This window comes from Hydractinia symbiolongicarpus, chromosome 8, assembly GCF_029227915.1.
Source record: "Hydractinia symbiolongicarpus strain clone_291-10 chromosome 8, HSymV2.1, whole genome shotgun sequence".
In the NCBI taxonomy this organism is placed as follows: domain Eukaryota; kingdom Metazoa; phylum Cnidaria; class Hydrozoa; order Anthoathecata; family Hydractiniidae; genus Hydractinia; species Hydractinia symbiolongicarpus.
This window is the reverse complement of record NC_079882.1, coordinates 18,927,859-18,941,069: the sequence shown is the minus strand read 5'-3', so window position 1 is coordinate 18,941,069 and position 13,211 is coordinate 18,927,859. Positions and strand designations below refer to the sequence as shown.

Below are 13,211 nucleotides of genomic sequence, written 5' to 3'. Positions count from 1 at the left end.
GTTTTAGCAAAGAAAAGAAACAAATATAACAAATCAAAGAATAATAATATAATTTTTAGAAATCATTTAACGTCAAAAAGGACAATCAATTATCAATCTTTTATAATTTTATAGCATCAATGTTTGTCATGTAAGCATGTTAAAGTACATGGAAATTTCCGTTGAGGATATTGGTTTTTAATTAATAGCTTTTAGTTTCACAAAATCATGTGCTGATCGTTTGTTCTCTTTTGTCATCAAAGCATTTGCTAGACACAAGCGGAAAATTGCGTTGATTGTATTTACGCGCACCAATTTCCTATGCATACATAGGGCGGTATCAAGAAGATGAAATTTACAAGCACTAACGATGTGGGGGAAATTTGCATGTATAGTGATCGAGTAACAAATTATAATATGAATGAAACTTGTCATCCACTGCCGAGTTATATGGTCTGTATAAACAATCGCTGACATGAATAATTTTTAAGGGTAAAAATTACAAGTTGTTTTTAATGTGAATTATATAAATAAATTCCTTTTTACGATATACCCCTTGATGCCTAGAAAAATAACATAATGACGTCAGCATTTATTGCATTTAAAGCTCCAATTTGAGCTACGAAATTCGTGCAAGCACAGCGATCGCTTAACTAGAAAACCACCCAAGATATCAACTCTATTCAGGGGCGGATCTAGGGTTAGGCAGCCTAGGCAATTGCCTAAGCCTAAGCTTGGGCAAAAAAAAGGAAAATATGCCATATAGCATAACTTGTGAAAGTAATAAATATTTTTGTAAATTTGTCTTGTAGTGCTAACTTTGCTTCGCCAACCTGGATGCGCGTTGTTAGGAACTGTTTTTTTTTAAAAATTCAATAAGAAGTAAACCCGGGGCGATTTTAGGCAAGATACCGATTCGCCTAAAACGTCCGTGGGTTTCCAAGTTTTAAATGAATGAAAATCACGGGTGGAAGAAAAAACGCCTAAAACGTCCGTGGGTTTTCAACTTCAAATGAATGGAATTCTTAAATCGGAAGAAAAAACGCCTAAAACGTCCGTGGGTCTTCAACTTCAAATGAATAGAATTCTAAAACCGAGAAGAAAAACGCCTAAAACGACCGCGGGTAAGTTTTACATAAATCTCTGTGCGGCCAAGGGTGTGTCCTTCTTTTTCAACATGGATTCCCTTGATCAGGAGTACACTGTTGAAGAAGCTTTCAAGTCAAATGATTTGAATAAATTGAATGAGTTGTATGCAAAATTGAAAAAAGAAATTCTGGATTCAGCTACCTTTTCGGATAATGAGAGGATTAATAATGTTGGAAAGAAGTATTTTCGCGATCTAGTTGCTGAAACCTTTATTCCAACCTTTGCTAAAGACAAATTTATTGCTTTGAAGTAAGTAGCTAGATAATTTTTGTAGCTTTTTCTGTCTTGAGTATTAGGTACCTCTTTGTGAAAAACATTAAAAGTTATTAAGCACCAGCACTGATTGTTATGAAATAATTAACCCCCACCTCCACAGATGTTCTTACAAAACGTGTTATTAAATCTTTCTTATCAAAACAAAAGCTTCAATTAATAACCTCGTTCATATGAATAGTTTGTTTTTTTAAAAACAAGATAACTGAGACAAGTGTAATCTTGTTTTATGTTTTGATGAGTTTGTTAAGTTTAGTATGGAGTATAGCTAGCCAGCAGCTGCTTGTGTGATAGTTGGGAATTTTGTTTAATTTTTAACTTTTACTTTCTTTAGGTCACAAGCCTCAGGTAACTGTTTATACAGCTCTGTATCTTTGTTTTTGTGTGGAGATAACTCTCTTGTTCGAAAACTAAGAACTTTGACATCGTTAGAACTGTATTTAAATAGTGGCTTTTATATAAAGCATCCCACTATAATTTCGGCATATGAGAAAGGCAAAGGAGTTTATTTTAACAATTTCAGAAACATTTTAGGTGGTCTCTTAGTTTCACATGCTGCTTTAGATTCAGGTAAAACTGCTGATGCTTTAATTAAAGTAGAGGCAATGCATAATATAAAAAACTTTGAGTGGTGTAGTTTTGTTTGTGTTCTTGCACTGTCCTCAGCAATTTCGAGGAACATCATTACACTATATCCAGACTGTGGTCACGCAAAATTGAAACTTCTTTACAGTCAAAATATTGAACCTAGAGATTCTGCAGTTTCTTCTACAAGTCTTCACATTTTACTTTGTTATTGTGGTACTTTACCGACACAAATTGAATTTAAACATAATCATTTTGTGCCTCTATTATGTGGTGTACATCCAAAAAGAAAAATCAAGCAACCATTGCCAAAACCTGTGATTAAAAAAAATAAGCAGTCAAAATTGCCTTTCTGGGTAAATAGACATGGCATGAATGACCTAGGTATTGCTTCTGACAGACCTACAGTAACATTTCCTGCTGTCAATATGTCAACCAAAACAAAAAATATTCCAATGTCATCAAGTTCTACTGTTAAATCAGTGACTAGTATTAGTCCTGTAACTAAGCAATCCTCTGGAGGTGCAATAAGTTCTATTATTTCTGTGTCAACCGAAATAACCTTAGCCAACGATATAGCTTCGTATATGAATAAAGTTCAAAACATGGAATATTCAGAAATAATTAAATTAATAAACGAAGTTTTCATCCCTGATAATAACTATAAATTTCCTGTTAAAGATGGTCGTTCCTTTAAATTTGATTGGTTAAAACAATACACCTGGCTTTGTTATTCACCTGCTTATGATGGTGGTTACTGTTTGCCATGTGTTCTTTTTGGAAATAAGTTTCCTAATTTGTTAAAAAACATAAGAAATCTGGTAACACAGCCTGTTAATGCAAAACGTTGTGCTACAACGTTGTTCAAAAACCATGAAAAAACATCTAGCTCTGTAAAAAGTCTTCACCAGGCAACATTTTCACTGTTTACAACATATTTGAGCCAGCATTCTGGTAAAAGCAAACCAATTTCTGAACTTGTTGATCAGCAAATAAGTAAACAGATTTCTGAAAATAAAGCCAAACTTGAGCCAATCATCGATACAATTTTGTTGTGTGGAAGACTAAATATCCCTTTAAGAGGTCATAGAGATGATAGCAGTTATCATCCTGAAGTAGGCAGTTACTCATCTGGGGGAGTAGGTAATTTCATAGAAATTTTAAATTATAGAGCTCGTGCAAACCCTGTTTTCAAAGAAACTCTTGACAACAGTGCAAAAAATGCTACCTACATTTCAAAAACAGCTCAGAATGAGTTGATTAATTGTATTGGTGAAGTCATCACTGAAAAAATTGTTCTTGAAATAAAAGGCAGTAAATTTTTTTCTATTCTTGGTGATGAATGCATGGACAGTTCATGCAAAGAGCAATTTTCTCTTTGTATAAGGTTTGTTGACCAAAATTGTGATGTTAGGGAAGAATTTTTAAGACTGGTTCATTGTGGGGAAGGTTTGTCAGGTGATGGTTTATGTAAAATTGTCCTAAAATGTCTCGCAGAAGATCTTCAGCTAAATATAATGGATTGTAGAGGTCAAGGTTACGATGGTGCAGGTTCAGTGGCAGGTTTTAGAAATGGTTTGGCAGCAAGAATCCTACGCATAAACCGAAAAGCCTTGTATACGCATTGCCATAGCCATCGATTAAATTTAGCAATCTGTAAAACCTGTGGCATTCAAGCAGTTGAGAATGTTATGGGACAGATTAGAGACATTTCATTTTTTTTTAATTACTCTGAAACTAGGCGGTTGATTTTAGAACGTAATATCAAGGAACACTGTCCATCAGCTACAAAATATAAATTATTTAATGTTTGTGCAACAAGGTGGGTTGAGAGAATTAAAGGTATGGAGGTATTTAATGACCTTTATGTAGCTATTGTAAACACATTAGATGAAATGAATTTAAATTTAAATCATGTTTGTAATGCTGACACATCCTCTAAAGCTCTTCCTTTTTTAAAAGTCCTAACCTCATTTGATTTCATGGCTACATTTATGATCACTAAAAATATTTTTTTGATGACTTTACAAGTAACTGAGCTTTTACAAAGCAGAGCAAATGATATCATGGATGGTATACACATGATAGATGCTCTCAAGTCTCGTACTACCATGGTTAGAAACAACATTGACTACTACCATGAAAAGTGGTACAAAGAAGCTTCTGATCTTGCTAAGGAACTACATGTTACTGAGGCAAGTCCTCGAACCTCGGGTATAACACTTTTTAGATCCAACACACCATCAGAAAATCCTTCTGATCATTATAAAAGGAATATTACAATACCTATGTTGGATCATTTACATTCCGAACTTACTGGCAGGTTTGAAGAAAAAGCATTGTCTTGCTATAGTGGGCTAGCTATTCTCCCAGAAAAAATGCTGAGTCTTATCAAAGAAAATGTAGATTGGAAAAAAAGGTTCAATGCTTTCTTTCAATTCTATCTAGAAGACTTGCCCAATGTTCAATCTATCGAACATGAATTGGAACTTTGGGAAATTTACTGGAAATCATATGAAGGGCCTATACCTAACAACATTTCCTCCACATTGAAATCTGTCAATTTTACTGGGTTTGAAAATGTAAAAGTGGCCTTGAGAATTTTAGCCACTTTACCTGTGACTTCTTGCGAGTGTGAAAGGACATTTTCAGCCATGAAGAGGTTAAAAACATTTACTCGCACAACCATGGACTCAGATAGACTAAATGGCTTAGCCTTAATGCATGTACATCAAAACATCATTCCTAATATTTCTGATGTTATTGAGAAATTTTCATTGAAAAATAGACGATTAAACTTTAAGTGAATTACATTATTACCTTCTTCATAAAACCTTACTTCAAGTTATTGTAGAACACTTCTTTTATTATATATACATATGTACCTCTTATTTTACCATACCTATTCTTTTGCCTAAATTATACTTATATTAGTATATGCCTTATCATTGCCTAAATTATACTTACATTTTTATGTACTTACCTTACCTATTTTTGACAAAAATGTTTTCTGTAACTTTAATTCTCGAGTTGCCTTTGTGGCCTCTCCTGGAAGCAATTGACTGTAACAAAGCACCTCCAGAGTAAGGTCCAAATTTCACAATCAATTTACGTAATTACTTAAGTTCTGTTTTTCCTAAATTTTGTGTGTTTTTTATTATGATTGTTTTTACCTTTAGCCTTTTACCCTATCATTTTGACTGGTCTTGATGCAAATAATTGTATCTGTTGAGTGGCGCTCCATTCACTTCATGGTTTGTTGTTTGACAATTGATCATTTATTTTGATTTCAATGCTAGATTCATTCGTCCATTGGTATTACTTCTGTTTCTGCTTATATACAAGTGAAGAAGAAAGAAGAAAGAAGAAAAATTGTTTGCCTGGTTATTAGATTAACCTCAAATTTATAAAAAACATTATTCTGGCATATACAAAACGTCGGAAGATAGTAAAAAGACGGGAGTAGTTATCGCATTATGTATCAAAACTTTTATTTGTATTTTATATTATTATATAGCCTTAGTAGCCGAAAAGCACTTGTTACCACCTCGAAAACCTCTTTCTGGTCTTCTGGTATCTCGTAAAAAAAATTGAAAAAAAAACAAAATTTGCCTAACCATAAAAAAATCCTAGATCCGCCTCTGCTATTCTCATGCTGAGCGCTAAGCAGAAAGGATTTTATAGTCTCTGGCATGATTCCGCCGGGGTTTAAACCTAAGACCTCCCGCACTGGAAGCAAACGCTTTACTATAAGGCTACCAGTCGGTTAATACACTGCAAATGTTTTTAATTTCTGCACGATTCAGACTTAAATCGCTGGACATTGAAAATACAATAACTATTTATTCGCAGAGTAACGAACTCGAGTAACATTTTTAACAATAAAAATCCCTCAAACATTCCGATCACGATAACGAAGCGATACAGGTCAGTTTCAACATTGCATGCGTCGGTGATCGTTTTATCTTCTAAAATGGTCATGTTGTCATTTTAAATATTTTAAAGGCTTTATTCCTACTGAGGATACGTGCCCTTTTTTCCACGGTATCCACCAAGCAGAGGTGTGACAACTCAATACTTTAGCCGTCACATATTCCCCTCCTGTCGCGAAAGTCAAATTCCAGCACGTAGATGTCCATCTCAACGATTTCAGCAGGAAAAAAAGAATAGTCTACTGACAAAAAAAAAGTTAACCAACTCCTTGTTTCGAATATCAATAAGCAATTCATTCTGCAAATATTCGAAGAAACCTTAACAAGGCTTGTTTCGAGATGACAAACGCATCTCTTTTCTGTTAAAGTATCAATCTAATTGAAGCTGTTTAATAAGCATTTTTCATCAAATTGTGGTTAAAGAATTTTTTTAAAGTTATTAGAAAAAATAAAATTAAACAGTTGTGCAATTTTTTTTTCTATTAACATGAAACATGAAAAGTTTTTGCACATTGATGAACCAGTAATTACATTTAGTTATATTTGTTTTGTTTTGATTTTCAAAAATTATGAATGTTGATTGATACATCTGTTTGTTTTAATCCACGATGATGCTTATATCATGTCTTTGTAGTTAATGTTACTGGTAATATCCGTCCGAAATAATTTTCCGATTTGAAAATAAGCTGTATTAATCTCTTTCAACTACAGCAGGCAATTATACCATAAAAATACGACATAACAATTCAAAACGTTGCTTGTAGTAAAAAATAAACGGTATTAAATTTCTTTGCGCGCCTATTTGCTGAAAATTTGAACTGTAAGAAAACGGCAGTAGTATATTGGTCTTATTGAGTGTGCTTTTTATTAGGAGGGTAATAGCAAATGGGCACAACAAATCTTAAAACCTAAACATTTGAATAGAACAACGAAAAAAAAATTAAAATTTAAGAGCTCCTCAAATTATGGAATGAATTTTTCACACTTTTTTCGTTAAAAGATTTTCAAAATTTATTAACACTTATAGTGCTATTATGCGAAAAATGTTAACAAAAAAAAATGCGGTAACATCAAAAGAGCAAAAAATTCTCTAGAATATTTCAACTTCATGTATATTATTAGCCCGGATTCCTGACGCTCTTATCGACATTACGGCGACCGGTACAGGGCCGTGGAAAGTAGAAAAAAATCGAATCAATTACTAAAAAGCTGTAGAAGAAGAAATAGAAGAAAAAAAGGCAGGTAGGTCGGTCTAGTAAATTATCCAAATCTATTACCAGTTTATTTCTGAAACTTTTTAAAAATAGGTCAATCTAGTAAATTATCCAAACCTATTACCGATTTATTTCTGAAACTTTTTAAAAATAGTTCGGTCTAGTAAATTATCCAAATCTATTACCGATTTATTTCTGAAACTTTTTAAAAATATTATATATTATCTACGTTTGGACTATTTTTTTAAAACAGAAAAAACTTTAAGTCAACTTCATGAATTTGATTTGGAAGAATCTTAATCATAATTTATCACCATGAAAAAAGCTATCTGTAATTTACAGAAGTTAGAAAAAAACAATTGATAGGTCAAAACCGTCATCAACGTAGGTAATTTTTGTGACTTAAGCGACGACTAATTTCTCCTAAGTGTGTGAACCAAACTCACATTTTCCGCGTAAAAAAACGCGGGAGAAACAGATTGCAACATCTCAGACATTGCTTAATTACGATGATAAAATATGAGATCAGAAAAAAGAATTACGATTTCCTGTGTGTCTAACGTAGGTCAGCTAGCAACCGCAAAAAGCAATTTAAGATCAGTGCAACAATAAGAATCAGCAAATCAGCAAATTTTGCGAAATATTATACAAACCTATGGAATAACTTTTCTTCATTCGCATATGAAGCAAGCCATTTTCTTCCATATTTTTTTGCAGATATGCTGCTCATAAAAAACATTTTTGAATAAAAGGTGTTTAAAACTATAAAACTATAAAAAAGGTCTAACTTTAGCCTTCCAATGAATGAAAAAGGCTTGTTAAATGCCCTTCTTATTGATCAAATTCAAGTTCTTAAAAACCAGTCTTAATAAATCAATCAAAAACTAGTGATGGTCGCGTCAAATGAAGACATCTTGTAAGAAAAAATATTTCGCATAGCGGCTTGTCGACATCTAGTCATAAAAATTTACATTTTGATCACCTTTAATTTTATTGAGTTCTGAGGTGTTTCCGAGATTACCAATTTATTAAGATTTGCTTTTGGTCAGTTTTTCTTATTGTAAAAGCAAACTCTAACCATTGGAATGCGCATTGGTCATCACAGTTAATGACGTATCTTTACTGACAATGAAAATATCGCCAGCTCTGTTGATGTTAAAATATTAGGTGTGTTAGGTATCGTAGAAAGAGAAAACTTAAACACAAGAAGATTTCTAACGTATTAAAACTAATCGCGCTTGTCTTTGAAAACTTCACATAAAAAAGACCCTAACCCCAATTTTCATGAGATAATTATTAAACTATACCTTAATGATTATTGAGGTATACTGAAAATTCAATTAGTAATTTCCAAAGATGTATCAGGATGTTTTTATTTTAAAAAAGGTAGATTTTCCATTATCTGACCACCCCAATCAATTCATATACATACAACCATAAAATAATGAATAAAGATAACTTGAATAGAATTGGTGCATTTTTTTGGACATCTTACGTCTTATTGGGTCAATTAGAAATTGTAAAAACGGGCAATAGTTTATTTACACGAGCTGCCAAATTATTTTTTTTTTGAGGAAAAAATGATTTCTTGTCATTGTGCTGTTTGAATCAAGCGTTTCTAAGAGTTGAATTTATTCTTTATTTCGAATCAAAAGCAAATCCTAATTTTGTAACTTTAGTAAGTCGATAGAAAACAACAAACCTTCTATCATAGAATTTGTTTTGCTTAATCACCTAGCAACTATGTGGGTGTATGGCCTGCTAATCAGATAATGGTCAAGTGTCTTTTATTGTGTAGATAAAATATAAGAGTGAAATTTCCGTGGAGGCGCTAAAATGACGTAGAGAATATCCGGCAGTCGATGATTTGTCAAACCTACTACGCACGAAATATAATCATGCGAAACTCAATTTCGGCATTTTTCTGTGATGTACTACAAGTTTTTTCCTGTAATGTCGTAAGCATGTCAGATTCCTGTCACTGATAATTAGACAACTTAATAAAACTAGTCGTTAGCCTGTGGAAAAATCCACGGGTTCGCCCGTCGCAGTTAAGCTACCATTTTGCGTGACGGACAGACGTATACGGGTATTATAATATAGACTAGTCGTTAACCCGTGGAAAAATCCACGGGGTCGCCCGTCCTTTATATATCGCATTTCGTGTTTCTGTAACAGGACGCGGTTTTCGCGGACAGACAGACAAAATACGGCTATTATTAAAGAGACTAGTCATTGCCCGTGGAAAAATCCACGGGTTCGCCCGTCCTTTTTATTTACCTGTCGCAACAAAGTGGATAAAAATATATTGCATTTGATATTCGTGTTTACGTAACATAATTTTGTAACTCAGCAGAGACAGACAGACGACGGCTATTATTATAAAGATTTTCGAACTGTTAAAAGAAGCGGTTAGCAAAAGCAGTTAATAATTAAAACTCCGGACGAGATGCGTTTCCTTCCTTATGATTCTTCGATAATTTTCTGACCCAATCGTTTTTACATCCCTTTTAACTTCAATATCGTCCACTCTTCACTTATTAGGCACGTGATAACACCTAATAAAACCTAATTTACATCCATCTTCGCTCTGTAAAATGCGCACAACTTTTTACAGTGTTTAACTGGCAGTTTCACAATTTTGTAGTTAATACAGTTATAAAGCGGGTATTGGCAGTGACAAAAAAGTTAACATATTGTAGACTTTTAAGTATACCTACTTTTGCTATATGTTTTCTAAACCTACTAAGTAAGCCACGTTTTTGGATTGATCCGAACATCTTTTTATATTACTGTTTACTAATAAATTTAGAACTAAAACTTATTGTACAGTTTATTAACGCTTAGTAGCCAGGAGATCCAGCATACTTTTTGTTTACCACTAACAAATCGGAAGAGTTAAGGTGGGAAAAATTATTCTGGGGCGCAAACGAATTTTCTGCGGTCGGAATTATTGGTCACTTCTTGTTCTTCGCCTACATAATAATCACATTCAAATTACCATAATAAATATTCTTTCCTCTCTAACGTTTGCACGAGAATGGTCTCACTCACTCAAACAAACATTATAAATCATCCTATTATTATTAGAGGGTAAGATGACTTTACGCTCATTGGTTGATTTTAATTTGGGGTTTGCCCTTAAAAATTCTTTCGTGTTTACTGGGTGGATTTGAATTAGGGATTTGCTTTGACACATGCGTCTAAGCTTTCTTTTGAGAGAAACTCAGTTTTCTCTTTCTGAATATCATAAAAAAACTTCGATTGAATCTATAGCACCTAATTCAGAATACAGCTTAGGCAATTTTTTAAGGTGAAAAATACACCGATTCAATGATAAATTTGTTTCGTCTGAAACACGATATAAGCTAAAGAAAACTTTTTCTATTTTTTTAACTTATCTTTTATAGCTACTAATATAAGTAGATTTAATTCATTTATCTGAAAATTCAAGTTGTAACATACAACGCAACAAATACTTCGTGACACAAGTCTGCCACCCCGTTTAGCTTTCTGAATATAACTCCTTATTTATTAGATTTAAATTTATCAAATTACAATTTATGTCCGATTTTTTTTGGAGTCAAATGTAGTATATTTAAACTAGTACCAATGGAGAAGGTTAACACTACCAAACTAGTACCAATGGAGAAGGTTAACACTACCAAACTAAAAAAATAGAAAACCAGAAAGAAATCATAAACATAAAAATTTAATTGAACTCCTGAAGACAGGAGATCTCCTTTCCTTTCATTGGATAGAGCCTGCAGGATAATAGTATAGATGGTCATGCCTGTTCAAAGAATAAGCAAAACTTGTACCTTGTTTATTTTGTAATTGGGAGACAAGCATTTAAAAAATGGTGATATGGATGATGAAAGCGTTGATCCTTTGCAAGTTTTTCTCAAAAGTGAAATATAGTCATAATTTTTACAATTTCTATAGTCTTTAAAAAAAACGAAACAAACAAACAAATAAAAAACAAACAAACAAACACACAAACACACAAACATACACAAACAAACAAACAAACTCAGTAAATACATTCCGCATTAATTGTCGCAGTCTCGGATGTTGGTCGTTCCGTCATTCTTAGGCCTAACTTATCCTCTAGGTAGCGTATGTAAGCAATTGCAGATTGAAGGATGTGCAAATATCTCGGTCTGCCTTCCATAGGTATATTCAATGCCATTTGTAATGATTTATACGCCAGCCTAATTTCTTGTACTCTCAAACGTTCTCGCAAAGTAGCTTCAAATCGACTTTCAATTGTGTGTCTTGGCTTTTTGGGCTTCGCAATACACTTACGTCGATATTTGCAAGATTTCATTGCACCCAGGACGCTAAATTAAATGCTACAAGTAAAAACACACTTTATAAAAGTTGGATTATTTGAAGGAACAGTAAAAATTACCAATAGATGAGCTAAAATAAACTTTTATATCCAGGTTGTGCTTTTCGATACTTGATATAATTGATTGAGGAGATTTCAAAATTGGAAAATTATTCATTTAACCACTTTACCATATTTAGAAAAAGTGAAAATTTTTCACGAAAAAGCAAACTTGATACTTACACAGGTCTTCTTAAAATTCTTATTTATATTTTAATATTTTTTCGTTCTTCTATTTTTTAGTTTGGTGCAAGCACAAAAAATTGTTATTCTGCCGTCTGCAGAAATGCAATCTAAAAAGGAGCTTTTGAAAAACTGATCGAATTATATATTATGCAGCATGAAAAACATTTTAGAATAACATGAGCTGGATATGATATACGAGCCTGTTGTATCACTCTTTAGTAAACAACATAGCATTAATGTGCATAGAAATAAAAAAACTTATAGAAAAACCTTTCACGTACTGAATTAAGGGGAAGGTCACACATTGTTAAACTTTCTTTATTGTTTACCTCAACTGTCAGGTTAATATTACACTGAAAGTATTTTTCAGATAAAATATTTCTAAATCAACATATCCATTCACTGAAAGGTCATTGACGGCTTAGTTTTTGTCACGTTATGAACCAATTGGTGAAATAGAAAAATAGCTCGTTGTTGCAATGAGGATTTTGATAAAACTTTGTAGCTGACTTGTCGTGACATGTCGTTAAAAGTGTTGTTGAGTTTTAAGTTTTCCAACGAACTACGTAAAATAATGTGCACATTTGTTTTATGTTTTATATGTAAAACAAATTCAATTCACATTAATGCATGGTAGTGAATTTTAACATGTCTATTTTTTTCCCTTTTTTTAATTTTTCGCACCTGGTTCCCTCTTGTACCCCACTAGAATTTGATAGTTTCGAGATTCTGTGTAAAGTGTGCTAGAAGAGAGAGGGTGCTAGAACGCGATAGATGTTTTCACACCATCCGCCCTTTTTTAAATACTACTATACTTCGCCACACAACCAAAAAATTATTGTGCCCGAACCGAAAGTAATTTTCTAAGCTATAGAGAAGGCGGTAAATAACGCAAGTTTAGATTATCTAGATATATCACAAAAATAACGAAGGCGATAATAGACTTTGCAAATAAGGATAATAAGAAACCTCTAAAGACAAAATAATCAAAATAAAAAGAACAGATTAATGAACTTAACTTCGACGGAATACAGTTACTCGTAATCATAAAAAACATACTAAAATTCGAGAAAAAACAACGATATAAAAGAAAATCTTTTTGGATAAAATGCAGTTTTCAAAGATATAAAGTTAACAGACAACAAAAATGCAATTATTGCTGAATAAAAACCTAATAGACTTGGCTCATCTCAAAATAAACAGCCGTGCTCATAGGACATTTATATGTAGATGCCGTTTGAGTTATTTTTAGTAAAAAATGCGTTCCGAAAACATACAAAAGCCTGCAGAGAACAATTGATATTAAGAAGAAAAAACAAAGCCGCAATACAACTTTCTGAATAAAAAATACCTCTAATTCTTTACATAAAATTGCAAAACTCTACACGGATCCATTGTCCATATCCAGGATGTTATCAGTGCCTTAGACTCAGCACGCTTTCTCCTGTTGGTATTCTTTTTCAGCTTATAATTAGTGGGAGAACTCCTTGCCCCTGCACA

General features: G+C 32.9%; 1 protein-coding gene across 1 annotated transcript; it reads left to right on the top strand.

Moving 5' to 3' along the window:
* On the top strand, positions 1-5,541 carry LOC130654671 (52 kDa repressor of the inhibitor of the protein kinase-like). The gene is made up of 2 exons (XM_057457284.1): positions 1-1,377; positions 1,736-5,541. Exons 1-2 carry the CDS (start codon positions 992-994, stop codon positions 4,791-4,793), a joined length of 3,444 nt encoding a protein of 1,147 aa, XP_057313267.1. The 5' UTR covers positions 1-991; the 3' UTR covers positions 4,794-5,541.
* Positions 5,542-13,211: the final 7,670 nt, after the last annotated feature.